General features: G+C 36.2%; 1 protein-coding gene across 2 annotated transcripts in view; it reads left to right on the top strand.

Annotated features, from left to right (window-relative positions):
• Positions 1-21,970, top strand: part of Dg (Dystroglycan) — a 29,050-nt gene extending 7,080 nt beyond the window's left edge. The window contains exons 2-12 of one of the 2 annotated variants that reach the window (XM_066393540.1): positions 8,308-8,356; positions 15,391-15,642; positions 15,699-15,995; positions 16,049-16,346; positions 16,404-16,642; positions 16,698-17,680; positions 18,044-18,395; positions 18,446-18,667; positions 18,722-19,301; positions 19,354-19,587; positions 20,442-21,970. In XM_066393540.1, the coding sequence (XP_066249637.1) occupies positions 15,418-15,642; positions 15,699-15,995; positions 16,049-16,346; positions 16,404-16,642; positions 16,698-17,680; positions 18,044-18,395; positions 18,446-18,667; positions 18,722-19,301; positions 19,354-19,587; positions 20,442-20,692 (3,681 nt within the window). In that variant the 5' untranslated portion in view covers positions 8,308-8,356; positions 15,391-15,417 and the 3' untranslated portion in view covers positions 20,693-21,970. The remainder of the gene's footprint in view (positions 1-8,307; positions 8,357-15,390; positions 15,643-15,698; positions 15,996-16,048; positions 16,347-16,403; positions 16,643-16,697; positions 17,681-18,043; positions 18,396-18,445; positions 18,668-18,721; positions 19,302-19,353; positions 19,588-20,441) is intronic. The other variant, XM_066393541.1, reaches the window with a different exon arrangement.
• The last annotated feature ends 877 nt before the right edge of the window (positions 21,971-22,847 follow it).

Here is a 22,847-nt window from a genome sequence, read left to right as displayed (position 1 = left end):
CAGAGAGGTATTAAGTCAACTTCCAAAATCTTGAGAAGTGAAAAATACAGCGTATTTGTTGCTGAGAAGCTAACGATATACATTCAGTCATGTGGGATAATTATCAAAAGATTCCTCATCTTTGCCTGAAGATACCTCGAAATAAAACTTGTCCTCACTCCGTTGTAAATTATCATCAATGACACCATTTTGTCATTTGCTGTTTTCATCGCGGAATTATCTTTTCTGCATTTTTAAACAATGTTTAAATCCAGCAATTTATCATACAAGTTAGGATAACCTGCTCTTCGGTGCGTTTTCAGAAAGCGCCACGGGAACCCACATATGGAACCTTTAGAGTCTCTGAAGGGGGTCAAAGCTCAGAAATCACGAAATTGTTCTAGACTTTTTGATGCGCTGACGCCTGATGCGGCCAAATGGAAAAGTTGTTGTCCATTTTTTAGACATCAAAATCATTTTAAGAGGAACAGTTAAAGCCACGGTTTCTGCTCAGGAGTTTTTGTTTTATTCCTCGGTAGGTCACCTCAAATTTGCCGTTGCAACGTACTTCTTCATGTGGAATTTCCAGTTTACCGCATTTCGCAATTGCTGCATTTGGCAAAAAAGCGGTTTGGATGCAACGTATGAACTTCTAGAACCTTCCAGAATTGGAGCTTAATAGATTTTTTTTGACTTTTCACGAAACTGTGCTGGATGATGCGCTGCGTTGTCTGGAAACCAATTCGCGTGACTAATGTTTGATTATCATGGGGATTGCTCAAAACGATCCCTTTCTTGGGGCACTTGGTGGAAAAACGTCGTGGGAATCCCGCATATGGAATGTCTAAAGCCGATTATAATCAGAAATCACTAAACTGTTTTAGACTTGACGAAAGGTGATACGACACGAATGTGTCGTTTTTTTTTCAGTCTCCTTTAAATAAAATTTGTTGCAAATGCGATCCAACTCATTAAAAACACGATATGCTTCAATGTGTAAATACGACTACTACCTCACCATGTAATTTACTTAACTAAACAAAAACTGTGTTTGAGACAGGAAGATATTTTGCAATTCCTGCAATATTACGAAACACTGTCTAAACCCACTGACCCGAAGATCTAGTAAACAAACTCAGGCACATTTATTTAATGAATCTTCAATCATTCTATCTTCTAATGCGAGAAATTCACATTCCTCGATAAGGATTTCCCCATCAATATGCACTGGAAATAGATTCGCTTTCAACGAGAATCCAGACATCAAAAATCATTTTATTGCACTCGGCGCCTGTGCCTAACAAATTGTTTTTGCCTTCTAATTATTTATTTAAATCGATTTAGTATCTCCAATATGATTTTTATGCTGATTAGTTAATGAACGCCACTTAACGATTATGCGAGTCAGGGGCGGACTCAGTAACGACCACGGAAGAGTTAGAAATTAAATAACCGCTCCGCCTATGGTGGCAAGAACCATAATAGTAATTATTACTATTTAGGTTAAAATCACTGGGCTTCAATAGGATTGATTGCGTAATGCAGATGGCCTGTTTCGCAGCTATTTATGGCGTATGGAGCATGTAGAATGCCATAGGATTGTTTGTTTATGGGCGACTTACTGTCAAACGTATCCGGATCATGACAAAGAGCAATTAGGGCGCAGCATGGAGTTGCATTAATGCAGTCGACCAAGCTTGAGATGGCATGTTTGTTTATTTCAAATCTAGGTGGATATTTGCCGCACAAAAGGAAGATTTTGCTCCTGTGATTACACCCAAGAATGATCTTCAAACTGGATAAATTTGACTCGGCAATTTTCTTAAGGAGATTTCCTTGCCCAACCTATATGGCACAAAGGCTGAAGCTGATTTCATACATATTAATGTCACGTGCTATCATCGCTACGGTGATTTGTGAACTTCCTGCACGGTCGCATCAATCACCTCCTGAATATCCGGTTTTTTTATGGCGAGATAAGTCGCTAAACCAAGAACGACAGTCCTTAATCGGGGCCTAATAATAGATTATTCCATGTCCTCTGACCTTATTTAGGTGGGCTATCGTCATGATTAAGTTACATCGCATGAATCATGGGTAAGCAAATATTTGGCAGAAGTATTCAGGCCTATAATGGGCTTAGAAATAATATATCTCAGCATTCCCGGCGGAGGGTTGATTAAATATATTGCTTCAAGGGCTTTCGCGTTTGTCCTAAGGGAATCGTTTTCAATTGCCGGAAAGCTTCTGATGGGGGAGGTATGAATAGCTTTTATTCTTGGATAGAGGCTGGACTGAAAGTAGGGAGGATCAGATCTATTATTCTTTGGAGGCTTGATCAAAACATACAACACCACGCAGGGTTTGTGTGCTTTTGTGCTGTACAATAAAAGCAAGGCGATATGGTATGGAAAATTCATTAGTTATTAGGGTAATTTTTTGTTCCTTTTAAATCTTCCCTAGTTGTTATGTATTATAATCCTGTACAAAACATCATCAAACACTCTGTCAGTACTGAAACTATGAAACCATTCTCCCTGCAATGGTAGCGTTGGCTTCCCGCGGTTTACGTTCAAGATTTGCCGCTCCGAGGAATTCTCATGTCGCGTCGCCATGTCTGGCGGTCACGCATCGTGGGAACCCAGCATATGACGTTTAAAGAAATATATTTACCTAACTGAAACTTAGTGAAATCACACCCACTAATTGTTTACAACTCCATTACTATACGTATGATCTACAATTTCATTAGTATTTAATGCGTACGAAGTCTTGACTAAACTAATAAGCAGCTGACGATCCTATGCGTATTTGACCTATTGTTTAATTGTTTCCGTAATTCTTTGAGATTTTTACGCAAAATATTCATATTCTTCATCGGTAATTTCAAGCAGTTCTGACGTGTGCCGTGGAAATCTGACCTTAGATTATTTTCATGACAGGCGTTTTCTTGTTTATTTGTGAATGTTGATACTTGTATGATCTAATTTTACCAAATACCTTACATCCTATTAAGCAATCATTAATAGGCACTTTCACAATACCCACACATATTGACTTTTCTTATCAAAAAAGCTAGTTTGACAATTATCCAACTGGAAATCTGATTATGTATGAATGTTTCCGCATTAGTACACACGCCGGGCAAATTACAAACACCGAAACAAATCTAAAAGTGTTTTTGTCCCTTACTTTTTTCACCGCTTTCCTTACTCATTGGTTGACATAATTCCTGTTGAAGCACGGTCGACAAGCTGCCTTATTAGTGAGTATAATTTTACTGTTGAAAGTAATATGTAGATTCTGATGAATGGCGGGATAAGACTCGTGTTAAACACCCATTCATTCATAAAATGTATTGGATACTATTATCTTTATCTGACATAAGTTGAGTTTATCAGACAAGGCGCCAGCGTAGGTTATGCGTAGGTTATGCGCTGACGGTGTTGGAGTATTTAATAATTTTTTAAGCTCATTAGATCCTTTGATGGAAGATTTGAGTTTAAATCGTGAAGTCTTAATTAAAAACTTTAAAAAAATTCCATTAATCAAAGGGTTTGTTAACCCAAATTACTTCAAACTTTAATAGACAAAGTCTGTTAACTGTCAGTTAATCTCGGCTTGAATTTATGGCCAATTTTGTTAATTTGTGACACAAAAATGGGGGAGAAAATGGACAATTTGTTCAACGGCGGGTACGGTCTATTTAACTCAAATTGTTTCCTGAAAACATAAAGCAGATTTATTTCCCTCAAATAGTCGTTTGTAGACGATTTTAGGAAACATTTCAGATGTGGAATGTTGGAGTTCACTGATTTATCAGAGCTTTACAAATCCAGGAGAATTCATTTTAAGTTTTTCTCAATTTTCTACTATATAGCTCTTTTATTAAAAAAAGAAATGGTAAATAAATACTGAAAATCAAACTGGCCCTGGAAGAGCCATATGACCTAAATTTTTCTCTTCCATATGCTGAACTCTAATAAAGACTAATTGAAGTGAATTTCAGTCAATTCGAATTAGGGATTAATTGAAATATATTTGACATTCTTGAGCCGGTACTTATCTAGTTTAGGAGATTAAAATTTACAACTTCAGAGCAAGGTATTTTGGTTAGCGAAGAAGTATAGAATTGAGTTTAACTGGATAAATAATCTATTGGAAATACGATAACCAATATTCAGATTTTTGTTCCAGAAATCTTTCTACCTACAATTTTTGGGAAAAACTCTGAATTCAAAGAGCAAAGGTATGTATTCAAGCGAATAAATAGCAGGCTTTAACACTATTAAAAAGTGTTTTTATCTTCTGGTAAGCTTTAATTCTTGGTTTAAAGCCCATTCCTATTTGGCTCTTTGAAGCTACAACGGATTTAATTAGTACATACCTATTTTACTCAGCTGGAGTTTTTACTCAATGTACACTGATGAACTTTGCAAACTTTGTTGTTTGGATATCAAGGTATAAACATTCACATACAAAATTCCTCTGACATTAAATACAGGAAATGTTTAACTAGAGGTATTTAAAGGGGAAAAACTGTCGGAAAGTTATTTAAAAAATCGAAAGATCCCAAAAACAGAGCATATCACTCCAATCACCTTCCATTCCAATACTTGACTGAAATTCGTAAATATTTGTCCCCCGAGAACCCACACCTAAAATATAATCGTTAATTCATGCTACAGTTACTGGATCAATGGTCAGTTCCTTTAGTTGATGATAACCGTTACAGAAAACTTAACTTTTATTTCGTATCGTTATATCTAAAATAATTATCATAAAAAAATGCAAATAATAATAAATGTTACCGTTACCGTTACTCCCGATAACGCAATATAGAACCATTAACGTCCCTCCTATGGAACATTTTGGGAAAAATACTTTCATAATGTTTAATCGTTACTTTTATTACCGTCTTCTCAATATGATCACATTTTCAGGTTCAACCAAAACAGCCAGGTTGACGAAACAAAGAACTGGGGCACGTGGGAAGACAAGTTTTTTGTACCAATAATAGATTGAGTGCTGAATCCTTCTCGAGAGAGTGAGTTTCTAGGAGTATTTTAGATAAGTTTTTAGAACGTTTGGGCCTTGCCCAGAATGGTTAAATTTTGAACGCTAGCCAAGTTTGGACTTTAAAAATTTTATATGTAATTTTATGTCGATACGTTCCCAACATTCCCTATTCAACGATGGATTGAGTCTTAAGTATATAAATTAGAGTTTTGTTGAAATTTCGTCTAAACATTAGAAACATATAAACAATTCGGAAGATTAAGGTATTGATGTTGAATGAAAACCTTTAAGAGATCTTTTAGGTTTTGTGGAGAAATTCATCGATCAGGGGTACCTGGAAATGGGGCTTCCCATATTCACTAATTATTAAGTAATATATTTTGTCCTCGAGGCAGTTGGTGTAGGAATTTTAACTGGAACTGTCCGACTTAGAGCGCCTGAATTGACTGTTTGAATATATATGTGGAAACACGGCATATAAATCAAAATAATAGTCAGTCCTGGGTCTCTATTCAAACGGTTGAAATTTGGATTTTGTCGAGAAGGGTTAAATTCGAAGGGATATTTGAGTTAATTCGAGAGAGTTATTTGAGAAAAAATTCGAAGATTTATTTGAGTTTCCTATAATAGACGATTTGTTCTTCCGAACTTTGAAATATTTGAGTTTAATGCAGAGGGTCAATATCATTACTGAAATGACGTGAAAGTTAATGGAAACATGTTCAATTTAAATTTGTATTAAAGCCAGTTTTATTTCCGGGATTCTCCATCTACCACCAGCTGTTCCCATCGGCTTTAAACAACTATAGTCATGTCACCGAAATTCTTGGCACCCGAGAGATTAGCACCGGCCAAAAAATGACCAGCAGTGTTTCTATTAGTCAAAACACTACTAAATTACTCAAAACCCATCCAGGAAGCACCGCTCTCCGTCCATGCATGCAGATGACAGGACTGCATCTGAATTAGTCACAGAAACGCGCCGGTTTGCATTTCGTGTTATTTTCAGCCGATGACAAATAACAGCAAACACAGGGTGAACGATCTTTTGCGCCGCCAGCACTGTCAGGCAGTACCCGCGAGTACTTGCTGGTCCCATTTAATTTACAACAAGAAAGCTGCCCGCGTTCAGTTACCACTGATAAAGCGATCCAGTTAATTGTCGAGAGCCTCAATTAAGTGCTGACCCCATTTTGGGTGATTTGCGGGATTATCGACGCGTACTGCTCAGTGACGTACTTTAAGTACAAACGGGATCTAGCCAGCCAGGCAATAGGGTACGTATCTGGGAGGCGTGCAGGCCGTCCCATGGAGAAATGTGACATTTGACTCTCAAATGCTTTGCGAATGCTTTTTCTTTCTAATAGTCTGACCGTGACATCGTGACGGTAGGAATTAATTTCATTTAATTGTCGCAAATAAAATTTCGTGAGTTGTATGAATCTTCCAATGGTCATTTTTAGTTCAGTGCAGGTGTATTCCAGCATAAGCGTAAGTTCTTTACTGTGAAGAATTGGTGATAGTAGATCTTTTTTTTTTTATTATCGTTTATGAAACTTTCGGCGAATGTAGGTTCGAAATTCTGGTGATTTGAGTATCCCTTATGGCGAGAAGCTTTAAATTTCTAGCCGAAAATCTTTAGAAATGGAAAGAAGAAAACTGCGAAATTGGTAACAAGTTCCAAAGTATTGGTTTTTTGAAGTTTCAATTTCAAACCATAGGGCACTTTACTTAACCGCGCTAAAATTCTCCATTATTTCGTTGCCTTATATTGTCGCAAATTCTTCAAGAATCAATGTTATCATCGACGTTTGTATTGTCATGTCCTTATCTGAATCTTGTGAGTTCCATTAAGAAACAATGTAAATGTAAATAATGGAAGTTAAATTCAGCTTTTATTAGACACATTCAGAGTAGCTACGATTTTTAGAAGTTTACATCATCACACTCCCAATTATTCAAACTTCTTGTCATTCTTTTTATCACTCTGTAACCTCTTGTTTGTCGTGCGTTTTTTCGAAATTGATCGCGCGTCTGTCGTCAATTTCAATAGTTGAACCAAAAATGTTATAGTATTCTGTAGCTGATAGTATACCTTCCTCATATTCATGGATTAGGGGGGATTAGGAGGGATTTTTTGTTGAATCTAATACTATTCTGAATTCTTTGGTTTCCTTCTCACGTCTTGTCAGTCAATTGGGCTTCCTGGCAATCATTAGTTGCGTTCTGTAGCTGATAGTAGTGATTGTCTTTCCATTAGCATATATAGATGGTCGTCTGTAGCCGAATGTGTGTAACCTTAATACTAGTAAATTGGTTAAAATTAGTAGAACTGTATAACAACATCTAATTTAATTTCCTATTCCTCGAAAATTACTCAAACTGCAGAGCCATTTATAGCTTATCGAATACCATACTATATAATTTTGATTGATAGATTGATTCAATTGAGGCTATGCAGTAAGTAATCAGACGAAATAACTTCTATAGAGTATCCGTTGGCAATTGAGCTATAGCACTCGAGTTTTTCTGGATATGAGCTTGGAGCTAGCTAAAGCTAACTCAGGCATGTAGGAATTTTCAATTTGAGGAGGAATTTTACTTCCAAAATAATTAGGTAGATCCCAATTTGAATTCAAATATCTTTATAATTGTTTGTGGGTTCGTCTTTCAACTTCATTTTCACAACACAATTTTCCGTTCTCAATCCTTATTTCCAACAAACTCCATTCAGCCCAAAGGAAAACCTAACAAACTAATCCATTGTAAAGCCATACTTAACGTAATATTACTTTTTAAGGAAGCGGGATCGAATGGCATATCAAATCGCTCATATAGTTCACGTTTCAATCGCTATTTTCGCTTCAACTACTCCGCAGAGCAACTTTATTACCACGAATATTTAGTTTTATGTTTGCGGGTAGCCAGGTATATTTCAGGATCAACAGAACGAAAATAAATCTTTAAAATATCGCTTTGTGCTCTCCAAGAATGTTACTCACAAGGTTTATGGATTTCTGGACAGTTCACGAACGTTCGAGAATCGTAGTACTATTCTAAAGTCGAAAAAGTTTACTCGAAATTCCCTTTGGGTCACTTAATTGGACCCAATCTAGCAGAAAACCACCCCCAAGCAAGTTCCGAGTGTTTTTGCGACAATGCCTTTTAAGTTAATTATTGTGGAAGTGCTTGGCAAAGCACTTAACTTTCCGACAGAGACTTTTAAAGCCATTTCCGGAGAGCGAGTTCTCTGACATTTAAATTTCTGATTAGCAGACAAATTTCGTAATTTTATTCTCCAATTTTCAGATCTCCGCAACTCCAACTTGCCCACTACGAACAATCAGCAACGCAAATGGTAAGATCCTCAAGCATTTTCGAATTTTAAATAAAGTTTTAAAATTAAAAAACAAATCTTTCAGGAAAAAGCTTAAAGCTTTTAAACGTGCTTTTGCTTTAATAGCCTGAAAGGAGCATTGGATGTAATTACGAGATCCTTTTACTGGGTGAGTTCGAGGCAGGACTCTGGTTGTTTGCTGGTAATAAATTAAATGATTTTAGATGGTTTTTAAAGGGAAAAACTATCTCTCTAGTATACTTGAAAACTATTAATTAGTTTGGCCATTAAGAGCATACATTCAAGGAAATTGCTGCGTAATGGCCATTATCTACGTGCTGGGGTAATAATTTTGCGACAACGTTCATTCAGGTTTGTGATAATTGATTTTAGGGCCGACACATGTTGGAATTGCTCGAGACCAACCCTTGATAGAACGCATCTTCACAAGTAAATTACATTGTAGGACAGCCCTCGAAATTTACAGGGCGTTCATTTTTCGATACTTTTGCAAGGTATCTGCGTTATTATTACAGTTCGAGGGTTGGAGTTTCCGCAAATCCCTGTCACTTTTTTGTAAAACAAAACGATGCCGCAAACAGATTTATCATGGTCCTCTTGGTTTTTGAAATACAGGGCGAAATTGATAATTGTGCATTTTCACACACCTATTGAAATTCAATTATCTGATAAGTTATCGATTAGGTAAAAACGGAGTGTTACATATTTTTTTTAATGCAGAATTCAGTGGTATATTCAGTTTTTTCCCACGTGTCCCCATTTTTGAGAAAATTACCGAAGTGGAGATTTCTTAAATGGGACACCCCGTACGTTAATTGTTAGTTACATTCTACTCACTAAGAGCTTTTCAGAAATATATAATAGTCAGCACTTCGTTTCAAATCAAAGGTTAGAATTCACACTTTTCTTTTAAACAGTTTTTAAATTGCCAGTAAGAAGTGATATTATTTTATTAAAAATACATTGTTGTCGTTATAATATATCATGGACATCTCTGGAGTACGTCTTTGAATTCTGCATAAAAAAATATTGAAGATTCTCTTTTTACCTAGTCGATAACTTATAAGATAACTTAACTATAATAAGTGTGAAAATGCACAATTTTCAATTTCGCTCTATATTTCAAAAATCAAGAGAACTATAATAAATCTTTTTCCGGCATTATTTGTTTCACAAAAAAGTAACGGGTTCGCGAAAACCCCAACCCTCGAACTGTAATAGTAACGGAGATACCTTGCAAGTGTCGAAAAATGGACATCCTGTACAAGATGTTATACCAAAGATATGTGAATTCGCAATCAAGAATGAATTAAAAATTCTTCATAAACCCTCTCCGATTCCTCACAAGTCTGAATCGATTTTCAAGTTGCTTCTAAATCCTCAAACATCCTCCTATAAATTCTCCTTTATGTAGATATCCGGATCTATATAATACAAAGCGAGGCATGTGTTTGACTTTTCGCCGTAGGTAACATTACTTATTTAGGTACATTGATCGATTATCTTGAGCTGTAGTGCCTTTCTTTGAGTTGTAATGTTCCGGCTTCTAAAGCAAGATCATCGCTCATTTTAGACTTTGCTTTGAAAGAAATAAGTTTGAGTTTTTGAGGAAGCTTTTCGTTAGTGTCTCAGTGATCGTCTTTATAGACGAAATTGAATTTTTTGCATGGTATTTCATCCCTCTTCTGAGAGCTCTGGAATTGAAACATGTCAAGAAAAATTGATGTATTAAGAGATTGAATGCCTGGAATTTTAATTAAGAATTTGATGAAGGGATTTTCGAACTTATCCAGCTACCTCATACAGTAATCGAAAGACTAGAATTGCCTTCTCGAAATGTAAAATTTGTGTGTATATTTGTGGAGTAACAGGAAGACATGCCGGATTGGCAGTAGAAACAGGAAATCTTTTTAATATTTTCCATCTTTTTGATATAAAACGTGAACTTGATTTGGAGATAAAATTTATACCTGAACTCTAGGGCAATTGTGATCAGAACGTAACCAGCTTGCTCTAAGGAAGGGAGAAGTGTTTCCTTCATAATATAAATAAGATCAAACTTGAACTCAACATCATCCTCGTGTCAAGACACGCTGCAGTAGAGCTCGTAGTCGTCCTCATTGATGAGTCTCTTGGCGAAAACACTATCTTTTCCTATATCGTTAATCATCAACAGAAAAACCAGAGGAACCAAGTTTGACGCTTGAAGGACACCAGGATTAGGCGTAAAAGGTTTCGGTCTGCTTACCCTTTTAGTTTTAATTTAGTTAGAAAGGAAATTATAATGGGTAGAACGCACATATCAAGTTCCTTTCTCTTTTTTTTCTCTTCGACACGTAAGTAATTATCTCAGTGAAATCTATCCTGGTAAAAGCCTTCCCTAAATCAGTACAAACTATATCTACTTGATCGATGCTATCAAAGATTCTCGCATGCAGTAGCATTTACCTTTGTTCAAATACAATGCGAATTGGCCTTGATTCGGCTACATCGCTTCTTGCATTCAGTTTAAATAATGGAACAACTTTTTCTTCCTTCCAAAGTTCTGGAAACGTTTTACTCCGAATGGACAGAATTAGAATTGAAATTAGAATAAAGCGCATTAGTAAAATACTTGAAATGAAATAACGGATGCAGAAACGAGATTCAGCTCGGCACTGGATTAATTATTATAAAAAGTAACTTTGTTATGGAGTACGAGAGCCAGAAACTCAAAATCAGTCAGGTGTCAACATTGTCTGAAATTAAATCATTGGTACGATTGGAACTGATTTGGAGCGGAAAATTCTTGTCGTATTCTGAAATTGATTTGAAAATCTGATTTCGCCAAAATATGTTGCGTGTGCAATGATTTGAATCCATTTAACAGTTCGTTTAATAGCATTATTAGCCGAGATTCAAAAACAGCCTAGTTGGCATTTATTCGAACTAAATTAGAGCTTGATTTCTCTAACATTTCAAACTTTTATTGAAAACTGAGTTAATGTTTCATTTTTAAGAATATCCCTAACGAAATTGCATCTACTTCTGAGAACTCTGATTTAATCTGACCTAATATAACGTTCGAGCAAGATTAAATCATCAGCTTAATTTGCACAGCACATTTACATATACCGAACATAGTAAGTGTTCAAGCCGTTGATTTAAACAAATTCATCATTATATTTACGAGCATTATGCACTGTAATTAATTAAAATTCAATCTCCAACGTTTAAAAAGTTGGAACTGGTTTAGTATACGTAAATTTAATTTTTGGGGACGTTTCTAAAGAGGTTTGAGTGAGCGGAACACTCTGATTGAATTTAACTTAACATAATTTCCCCCCAGATTTAGTTCGCAAAATGTGTGTGTAAACAGAATTTTTCCGAAAATATTAAATGCGATTTTCCTGATGTAAACTTTAGACTGGAAGAAAGTTAAATCCTCGTGGTTTTTTTTTTGAGAATTGCGCTGTGTCTAAAATCGGAAATTCCCAGTGTATTTAGAACATAACAGTACTTTTAATGACTACTTATGATCTTATGTTTCCAAATATACTAATCACGAGAAACTTCAAGACACTTCCAAGAAATAAAACAAATTACTCAGATTACTCACTAAAATGACCAATAGCAAATATATTCAGTTGATTTTACAGTTGCTCATCCCTGAAGTCATCATATTATGAAACCAACTTCAAAGAACCCACTGAACTTTTCAATTCAAACTTTTATCAGTTAAAAATAAACAAAAATTTACTATATGTATGTCTGTCATTAACTTGCGAATTGTATCCGCATTTAACTTCAAAGACACACAAATCTTCTGCAAAGTTTACAGAGTAGAAAACGTTTACTACATAAATCATTGTCTCAGTTTGGTAAAGTTTTCTAGTATTAAACTTTTCCTAATTGCTGTTCTTTATTGCCGCAGTAAAGTGTCGAGCATATTAACATTTCTGGAAAAGTTTTCCCTTTTTTTATGCCTTGTGGTCTAGAAAAAATTGATTTAAAAAATGTGGTTTCTAAACATTTTAGTCTGCAGTTACACCTCTGATTTATTTATCTGCAGAAATAAATTCGGGGAGTGCTGTTTTAGAGGTAAACAAACATTTTCAGAAAAAAAAGTGGTTTATTTATTTTCAGTGCGAAAAATCCAGGCGATAAAGATATCCAGTTCATTAAATTTAGTTTATAACCGGACGGAAATAACTTGTAATGAGATCGATGTTGTAATTATGAAAGAATTCGCAAATTTTCCAAACTCCTTAATACAAATTGAAAACAATTCTTTTGGAAAATCCTTAAATCACGACTTACTGTAAAAAGTAACAAAACTACTTTGTTTGAAAAAAAAATCGGAAATCCTTATTGTTGCAGAAAAATATGTAAAAAACATCATTTCTTTTTACATTTAGTTTTTTTTTTAAGTAGATTTTACAAACAAAAATACAGAACGGAAACATTTTTTTTTTAATGTAGTTAAAGTTGCTAGAAAGTGAAAAACAAATTATGTCTAATTTAAAACTTCAATTTTTGAGAGAGACACGATCCCGAGTAGGATTATTGGATATCTATGAGGATGGCAGTAAAGTTGTTTCTTCAATATAGGTATTTTCGATAACGGCAAAAATTTACAGCCCGATCATCAGTATTTCCCTATAAACCAGTCAACGGCATTTTATTCACCGCTTCTTCCTCCTCCTTATTCCAATTCTTCACGATTTGCTTTACATTTTGCATTTCGCACGATTTCAATTTCTTCTTTTTCAACTTTTACATCTCCAGTTTCTGTATCTTCAATGTGCCCTGCAGATATATTGCAACCTTCGTTGTCTTGATTCATCTGCAACTCTTCTAAAAACCTTGTTGATCTTTAATCTTCTAGATATTTTAAGTTATGTTGAATTGGTCCGAGAATGTGCCGACCTGGCACCTCCTCACTACACTTTCTTTTCTGGGACTGAGTTTTTGTTACATCTTACGCGTATACAAGGTCAGATGTTGGAACACAACAATGGCCCCTTTATATATGTACATGTTCTTATCAAAATGGAACTCGTTTTATTAACATTAACTTATTGACCTCTTTTTGAGACTATACGCATGCACCTACTGTAATCTGAGGTCATTAAAACGTTCTTCTAAACACAGGTCAAGGTTTATCAAACATTGATTTTCTGAATGAGATGCTTATAATGAAGACCAAACTCTTGCGCTGAGATTTTCATATTTTTAAATTTTTTCCAAGCTGTTGACCTATTCCGAAGCAGGATGCCAATAACCGAGAGTGATTGATTGATTGATTCATTCTGTGAGTTGAATTTGCAAATAAAAATCTTATCGTATGATCAAACAAATTCAAGCAATGTTTGTTCAGTGTCAATCTACCGAATCCTCGGGTGGTCCTGTATCCTGCAGACGAGTCCTAATTAATTGGCTATGCCATTCAATTTGCTTGTACCAACGTATCTGCAAATCGTCTGTCTGGCTTGTTAAATGACGGGATCGTTTTAAAGTATGCAAGTGCAGGAAATTAATCGGAGATGATGGTTTTGCATGTCTGAGTGATTAGTTGCGATTTGGGCTGAAATTTATCAGGATATTGCAAGAATCGTGACAATTTGGTGCATTTGCTGGTAATCTTTGTGTCTACAGTGAGAAAGGATTCTTTGAGGTTTCGCAGAGGAATGGGATTTGTAGCTTTTCGCATGGATCAGTCAATGGTAGTAGCGTGACGAAAATCACTTTCCGTACAAATTCCCTGACTAATAAAAGGTACTTAAAAACCAACTAGTGTCAGTCGGCTCAATAATTTCTAGGTAGATGTCACATTTTTATGGGTTTGATACATGGAAGTTGGAGCTGTTATACAGTTTCTATGGTATATGATCACTAATTTATCTATATAATTCTCGAACAAATTACCATTTTTAATAGTTCAGTTCTAAATACTTACTAGATAGTATATTACTCTACTGTAATTTCTGCTGAATAATTTATCGTTTCTAATCGATTAGGCAAAATGAGGAAATTTAGAAAACAGAAATCTCTGGATATGGAATAAATAGATAAAAAGCTTAATAATTTTTGAACACACTGACTGTAAAATCCCTTTCTGCAAGCCCGTAAGTGCGCCTGCTTCATCAGCATCCTCTCTCTTAATTCAATTTGAATAATAAAATTTTAAATTATGTTTGACTTTGATTCAAATTAAATTTTTTCGTTATAATTTAAAATTTTATTATTCAAATTTAGTAAGAAAAAGGACGCTAATGAAGTAGCGCGCACTTACGCATCGATAGAATATGATTTTACAATCACTGTTTTCAAAAATGGGTTTGTTTTTTATCCCTTTATTCTAAATATCGAATTTAATCCACATTGTAAAACCAAATCTAGTTTTTTTCTAAATCGCTTTTTATATTCAATTTCGTTTTCGATTTATATATAATAATAACTACTTATTTTTGCTCCCTCGCTTGATCTGTTCTCTGAAGATACATACTTGCATAATTACATGTCTAATTTTTTCATTTCTTCAGTGTTTTTTCGATACTTTTCTTCCTTAATGGCGAAAAGCTCTTTAAACATGCTCCTATAAAAATTATTTTCCCACGTTGTTTTAGATTTCTACTAAGATTTCCTTCTCTTATTTATGTCTGATTTTTCTTTACATCATCCGCACAAGCAGACCAACAACCCTCATTCTTGCGAAAAATTCACTTGCTTGGCTATTAATTAAAATTTGTCCCGGGTGGCTAATGGTATTTACGGCATCGCAGAAAACACTGAATCTTTCAAATATATTGCCCCTTAATGAAATTTTCCAATAGCCGCGGAATATCAAAGTGGGAACATGCAAAGCTCGAAACGTAATTCTGGCCCTTAATTTATAATTTATGTTATACCCTTGGCATCAGGATTGAATAAATATTTCACAATATGCATATTTTTCGTTCAGGGAGTAAAAACTACCGTATCCATATTTAATAATGGAAGAACTTATTCAGAGTTGCACTCCTAGTTTACGTAAATTACCATTTTTGTTTCAGATAATGTGGTAAAAGTAATCAGCAACAATGTTCCTGCAAGCATGGAAGTCGCTGCTTTTCACTTTGGTCTGGAAAGCAGCGCTTTGCAGCATCCGTGAAGATGGATTCACATTTGATTTGACTGACGACTTGGAAGTAGCCCAGCCAGTGCAACCTCCTAGAATAGAGTTAACTAAGAACCATTATGAGGCTGTTGTTGGAAAGTTGTTCCATTTGCCCTTGCCCAACTCGCAAAATAATCAAGGCTTCATTGTAAGTTTAGAGAAATTTTGTAGCAGTGTCCTTCAATGTTTTTCACTTTTATCCAGGCCAAAAGTCTTCCACACTGGCTGATTTTCAACAAAAAGACTGGCACCTTCTGGGGAATACCTCTACCTGGGGACGAAGAAACTTTACATATCACTGTAGCATCGAAAGATGCTTTAGAACAAAGCATCATCATCCAGGTAGTCAGTAACGACAGTTCTGCAACGACCAGGAAGTGCAACTCAAACGAAGACGACACCGTACTTACCCTTCTTTTAGGCAAGAACTTGAAGGCTGTTAAACCAAAGCAAAGAGCCATTGCTGTGAACAATGTTGCCAAGTATTTTAGACTGCCCTATGTGAGTTTTTGATCAACTTAGAAGTAATAATGGTCATATCAAAATTGTTTCAGAGTGCCTTTACATTGAAGCCGCAATATGATGTAGATGACATTACTGATAGTTCAGTGGTGATGGCCGGCCCTGGAAACATCCAAGTAAAATCCTCTAAATCTGCTTCATATTTGGAGGTTCTGGTGGGGTGTGACGGAAGACTCTGGGAGTCTATGGTTCCACTTATCCACAATTTGAAGCAACAGGCCAAGGATGGTACCATTACAGAGGTTCTAAGGCTGCCCTTAATCGGCTGGAGAGTCAAGACTGAGACTAGGCCTGTGGGGAGAAACAAGAGACAAGCTGTTGACGATTATGGTATATAAATTCCCTTTCGATTATTGATTAGGTATATTAATTTAAATTTAACTGCAGGTAGTGGAGATTACGATGATGATTATTATGAAGACTATGAAGACTACAACGAAGGCGATTTGGGGGATGTGGAGGGAGATCCTCCTGTATCAAAAAAACCAGTCACACTACCGGGAACAACGCTAAAAACTACTACTAGCGTCACCATTACATCAACCACCCCTTCGTCTTCAACTCATCCTCATAGGCACCATCATGGTGAAGCCAAACCCAGTGAAGAGTATGACCCAGACTTTGCAGTAAGTTCCTAGTCCTTTGATCCCCAATTTGAGTATGACTTTAATCTCTTTTTAGGAAACTGAAGAGGAGTCTCCATTAATCCCCGTAGAGTCGAAAGCAGTTACTCAATTACCTGCAACAACCAGCACAAAATCGCAGCCCCCTCTTGATCCTGGACCGACAAAATTCGACATCCCCAAACCATCAGATTTCGATGATAGTGACACCTACGATTACGATGCGTATGAAGATGAAGATGACACTGATGATGATGCGATTGAAAGTGAAACTATAGTTCCTGAAATACCAAAGAATATTGGTCCTCAAATTACTACAACTACTACTTCTACTACGGAGCGGGAGGAAATTAAGCCTGAAGTGGAAACTACTATCACTGTCAACACCACAGTTCCTGCTACAACAATTGTGACTTCAAGCACTACAAGTACCACCACTGAAATCCCTACAACATACATGATTGTTGAAGATACAGAACCTCCTACCTTCACTATCGCAAATCCTGTTGTTACTCCTGAAGAACTTCCCACCACAACTGAAAAATCTACTACCATTATCTTAATTAACACCACAACCCCACAGAGCACCACTCTCATCAGCAGCACTATTTTAACTTCTACATCAACCCTTCCTAGCACAACAGAAGAGGAAGTTATTATCCCGGAAATAGTTGCCACCACTCAATCTTCAACCTCAATGCTAACCGAACAGCCCACCACAATCGAAGAAGAACAAACTCCAAAAGTAACAACACCTAGGCAGATTTCAACTACTGCGACTGAGGAGGCGATTGTGCCGGAAACGGTGGAATCAGTGGATAGATTTATTCCTCGCAATACCAAACCCTTCATAGAAAAGAGGTTGCAGTTTAAGTCGGTGACGGCAGGGAAGGTGTTTAGATATGAAATACCGAAGAATACCTTCCAGGATGCGGAAGATGGATACAATTTGACGTTACAGGTGCTAGATAGGAATGAGCAGCCTATTTCAAAGGAGTCGTGGTTGCAGTTCAATCCGGCGAGACGAGAGTTATATGGATTGTAAGTATTTACGCAAGATTGGTTGACTAGTAAATAAGAATCTGTTCGCAATGATTTTCTTTACTAGCTAATCCTTAACCATTCACTTTTGCATCTGCTCCTTCCCCATTCTACAACTCTAATAATGTATTAGGAATAATGCGAGGAAAAAGTATCACAAATTTATATTTCAGATAATTCCTTCTCCTAACTCTAATCAAATACCTCACAAAGTGGAGAAAAATGGATTCAAGTCTTTTTGTTCTTATCACACCTCTTTCAATTTCTAACGCATTTCCTCTCTATAGTTCTCCTGGATTTACCCTTTTTCCTCAGATTGAGAAGGAGAGAAAATATATGAATAGAGACATATTTCGTTTCCAGACCTCTGGCAGAAGATGTTTCAAATTGGGTCTACAACATCAGAGCGTCAGATAAAGAAGGCGCCTATGAACAGGACAAACTAACAGTGCAAGTGCAGCAACACCGCTTAGAGCGAGTAATCAACCACGAGTTTATGCTCAACTTGCGAATTGAGAAACCTCAAGAATACCCTCATTACGTGGACTGGTCCTTAAAGGTCTTAAGGGCGTTAGGGCGAATTTACGCCACCAATATGTCGGAAATTACAGTGCGCTACATTAACCGCACTAGTGAGCCTGTGGTGTTTATTTGGGCCAACGACTCTTTGCCCACCAGTTATTGCCCTAGGAGCGACATTGAGGAACTCTTTAAGGTATTTTTAAAGAGTTAATCGAGATGGTTGCTATTCAGGTTTTTTAATAGTTGCTGACCGCGAATGATAGAGGAGATCCCTCCAGGGAGCTGAGCGTTCTTTTGGCCCCAGATTTGAGGGTCAAGAAAATTTTGAGTAAAGATTTAACCACTTGCGAGCAACAAGCTCCGCCTCCAATTACTCCAACCACAAACTTCTCACCAATTCTCCGAAATCCTGTGGATAAAGTCAATGCCACTTTGGGAGAATTGCTGGTGTTCAAAGTTAATGAAGTAAGGTGTCATGAAGAAAATTATTCAATCTTACTTATCTATCGAGTTTTTCAGGATACTTTCTACGACCCAGAAGACCAAGATTCGTCGGCACTAAACGTCACTCTCCTCACTGCGGACTTCGGAACCATTCCATCAAACAACTGGCTGCAGTTTGATAGCAAAAATTGGGAATTCTATGGGATTCCTCGCAAGACCGGTCGAACTGAATACTTCCTTCTCTGCGTGGACTCCGGAGGCCTGAGTGTTAAGGACAGTTTGGAGGTTGTGGTCCATCCCACCACCAAAAAGCAATACAACGTGGAATTCAGCATGACCATCGGAGTTCCTTTCAACACCTTCTCTGAAACTGCTGCGATGCAAAGGAAATTTGTAGAAAAGCTTATGGAAATCTTCGAAGAGCCTACTCCCAATAACTTTCACTTTTTACCGTTCAAAACAAAGAGAGAAGTGAATTATGAATCAACGATAGTATACTGGTTCAACAAATCTTTGCCAGTGGAAACTTGTCCTAATGAAGAAATTAAGCAGCTTGAGAGCATGCTTCATGGGGACTCTAGAAGTATTTCAAGCAGAGTGCACAGAATCATGTCTTCAGAGTTCCCAGTGTCTACTATAAAAGTGCACCCCATTGGTATGCAATAGTATCAGTGTCTAGTGATCTGTTCAACAATTTCTGTTCACAGGAAACTGCAAAGCAAAGCCGCAATCCATCCCGATTCCAGAGGTTCCCGTACCTTCAGAGGAGTCTCCAAGACCCCAAGCAGAGAACGACATGATGTTAACGCTTATCTTGCCAATTATTATTATCGCTATCATGTTGTTTGTCGCATTCGTTGCGGCCTGCATTCTGTATAGGAAGAGGAAGATGGGAAAGATGAATATGGAGGAGGATGGAAGGCAGTCCTATGGGAATAAAGGTAAGTAGATTAATAGACATTTTTGTTGCAGATATGATGATTGTTTTTTTTTTGTTAGAAAATGAGAATGGTACTAAAACTGTTTTAAACTAGTCATGTCCACCATCCTTTGGTTTGTTTGTGCAGAAAGAGGTAACTTAAACGTTCTCGAAAGTAGCAGAGAACTTTCTGGAATCTTTAACCAATGCCTCTTAATAAAATATAACAACTAGTCTTGCATTATTTACTTTCATTTCTCGTTTTTAATTGAAAGAACATTTTAACTAGTTTTTAACTAACTTGAACCTGAATTAACGTTTTTAACATTTTACTTAATATATTTGGGCAGTTGAGAAAAAATATGAGGTGTTTTTGCAACCTTAAATACAACGTGTGGAATGATGACTCTTTCCCCGTCACATCTTTGCTGTTTCTTTCTCTCCCTCTTTCTATCTAGATTATTTCTGATCTTTTCTCTCTCCCTCTCTTTCTCCCCTTATCTCTCTGTACTCCCTCCCACTCTCTAAATATCTCTTTTTCATTGTCGCTGCCTCTAAGTCTTAATTCTCGCTTTTTCTGTACTTAGTACTTTTATGACAATTCAACAGTCAAGATGCGTGATTTATGGTGCTAGTTCTCTTCTTTCATCTATACCGCTTCCTGGGGTTCTCAGGTGATAGTTCGGAAGAGTTACAGTGATCTCTCCCTTTTTCTTTATTATTGGTTATAATTTGCGGCGAAAATGTACCGTATTATTTAACTATAGGGACGAAATCGTCATTTTTTCATAGTTAATATATAAAATAAACCCCGGCACTTGCGCTTTCCATTAAGTCCTATTAACCATCACTATTACTAATATTTGTATCCTCTAGGAATCCCAGTAATATTCCAAGAAGAACTGGAAGAGAAACCGGAATCCGGCACCAAAGCTCCAGTCATTCTCAAAGATGAGAAACCACCCCTAGCACCCCCGGAATACAGCAAAAGCGGCTCTTTAAAACTGGAAGACTCAGAACCATATCAGCCTCCGCCACCCTTCACTCGCACGCAGGACAATGGTCGACAACCGAGACCTAAACCCACCCCAACATACAGAAAACCACCCCCGTATGTGCCTCCTTAACAATTACAGTTCACATTTTTCAGTAATAATTCTTCCGAATGTCCGTGAACCAGCTTAAGTAAGAATTGTATTCTGAAAGCAGTAGTTATAGAATATTTTGGAGAATTCCAGAATTTTTACAGATCCAGAGGATGACCAAAAACTTTATTATTTGTGTTTTTTTTTCGTTTCTGTGTAGTATCAAATGTGATCGCTTCCTAGAGGCTTTGATACTGAGTGTGTCGATTATTTAAGGCACAAATACTACGGGGTAGACCGAAATTAAGTTGGCCTCGGTTCTTTTAATATTACGCATATACCAAAGGATTTATTATGCTTGATTAACGATTAGACTTAATTTGTGTTTGTAAGAAGTCAATAATAATGTACTGGGTGGCTGAATTTTTCAGAGTGATCCTTTTTAACTGCCCAGTGTATTATACTTATGGTAATAAGCTTTATTGAGCCAACTGTCAGGTATCTACCTAAAATGCTGTGCAGCAGGCTTTTTGCTGTTTGACATGACAATTGACGTGTTGTAAATCCGTTCTAATACGTACTTACAATAAGATTATTCATAGGATTAAAGCGAGAGAAGGCGGAAAATGTCATATCGAAATAAATCATATCAAAAATATTCAAATTACATACTCATACATTTACAAGCTGATGGTGGCTTAAAACTGCTATCTTAGAGCAGCTATTGAAATACAAGAGATTTTATGGATTTTTCCTTTTTATTTTGTATATAGTTCTTATATCGAATTGTAAGCAAATTGTAAGAAAATACAATTTTTAAACATCATATACATCATCAAGTATACGGAATGACCACACTCGAACGACCTAAAGAGTTTTCCGTTGAAGTTTTTTTTTACCGACCTAAAGGTCTATTTTGTATGATATACAGTAACAGTGTAACGACAGTTAAAGGTTCCCCAAACAGATACAGCCGAAATGTACCACTCAACACTAAATTTTTACTTTTTACCGCGGCCGTGTCTGTTTGGGTTCTCTGTTTAGGTAGGTGTGAACTAAGTAGGTATGCAAGAAATAATATTATTTTAAGTAGCGTAGACTGAGAAATAGCACTACAATTAAGGATTTCTGTAAAGGAATTGTTCTGAAATAGCAGACACTGCAGTTTCCTATACCTGTTTCTATAATGGCCAACAACCGTTACATCAGCTAATTAAGTGATATTATTTAATTACTATAAACGATTCTGATGAATCTCGTAACCATCACAATAACTTTTTGTATTAACCATTGTTTCAATTAAAATTAGGTATCAAATTCCAGTTTTTGCGTATCATTTCTTGTTATCCCCGGAAATGAAGCCAATATGTGTATGAGGGAAAAAAGTATGAACATGAGATCAGGGATGCAACTGATTTTAAATAAGTTTTATGACTTTGAGGCAAACTGTTCGTATTTTCTTTTATTCCATTTGGGGATAACACCTCACACAAATATGGATTATTAGAACGGTGGAATTGCACTCTATTCTCAGGTAAAAATCACTGAAAATAACATTCATATACATAACTTTTTTGACTTAGCGTTACATAGCATAAGACAAGACATTCAAGTCTCATCACTTGTGTTGTGCTTTACTGTGTTCCCTGTATGAAGCTAAAATTCTTTATTTTTGACGGTAATTTATGAAATTTAAAAAAATAATAAATAGATAAATGGTCCAAACGGAACAAAATCAAATCTATTATTTTATACGATCTTCTATAAAAAATTCTGTTCAGAGTCAAAACAAACAATTTTTCTTGAAAAGGTGGCGAAGGCAAAATCCTCACATTTGTGTTTAACAGTTTTCGACAGTTTACATGTAAAAAAGTGACATTGCATTGTTTCAAGTTATTTTTAAATCAAAATTAGCCCCACTACGGTGAACTCAATAAGAGGAAAATGTTTAATTTAAGTAGGAGAATAGTTATGGAAACAGTTTTCTCTAATATAAATCCCTAATTAGAGTCCGACAAGGTTATTGAGGAATAACGTTAAAGTATAAGGGACTGTAATGTTCGATTTACCAATCTCAAATCAGCATAATGTACAAGATCAAGACAATCTATATCAGAGCAAGACTAACTCTACAACTTACCTATCTTCTAATTACAGCTCGTGTCTGAAATGTCCCATGCTCTTTTTCACTCATTCA

The sequence above is a fragment of the Euwallacea similis genome, chromosome 9 (genome assembly GCF_039881205.1).
Source record: "Euwallacea similis isolate ESF13 chromosome 9, ESF131.1, whole genome shotgun sequence".
Taxonomy (NCBI): Eukaryota; Metazoa; Arthropoda; class Insecta; order Coleoptera; family Curculionidae; genus Euwallacea; species Euwallacea similis.
Note: the sequence above shows the minus strand (reverse complement) of the source record. Positions and strands in the feature narration are given on the sequence as shown.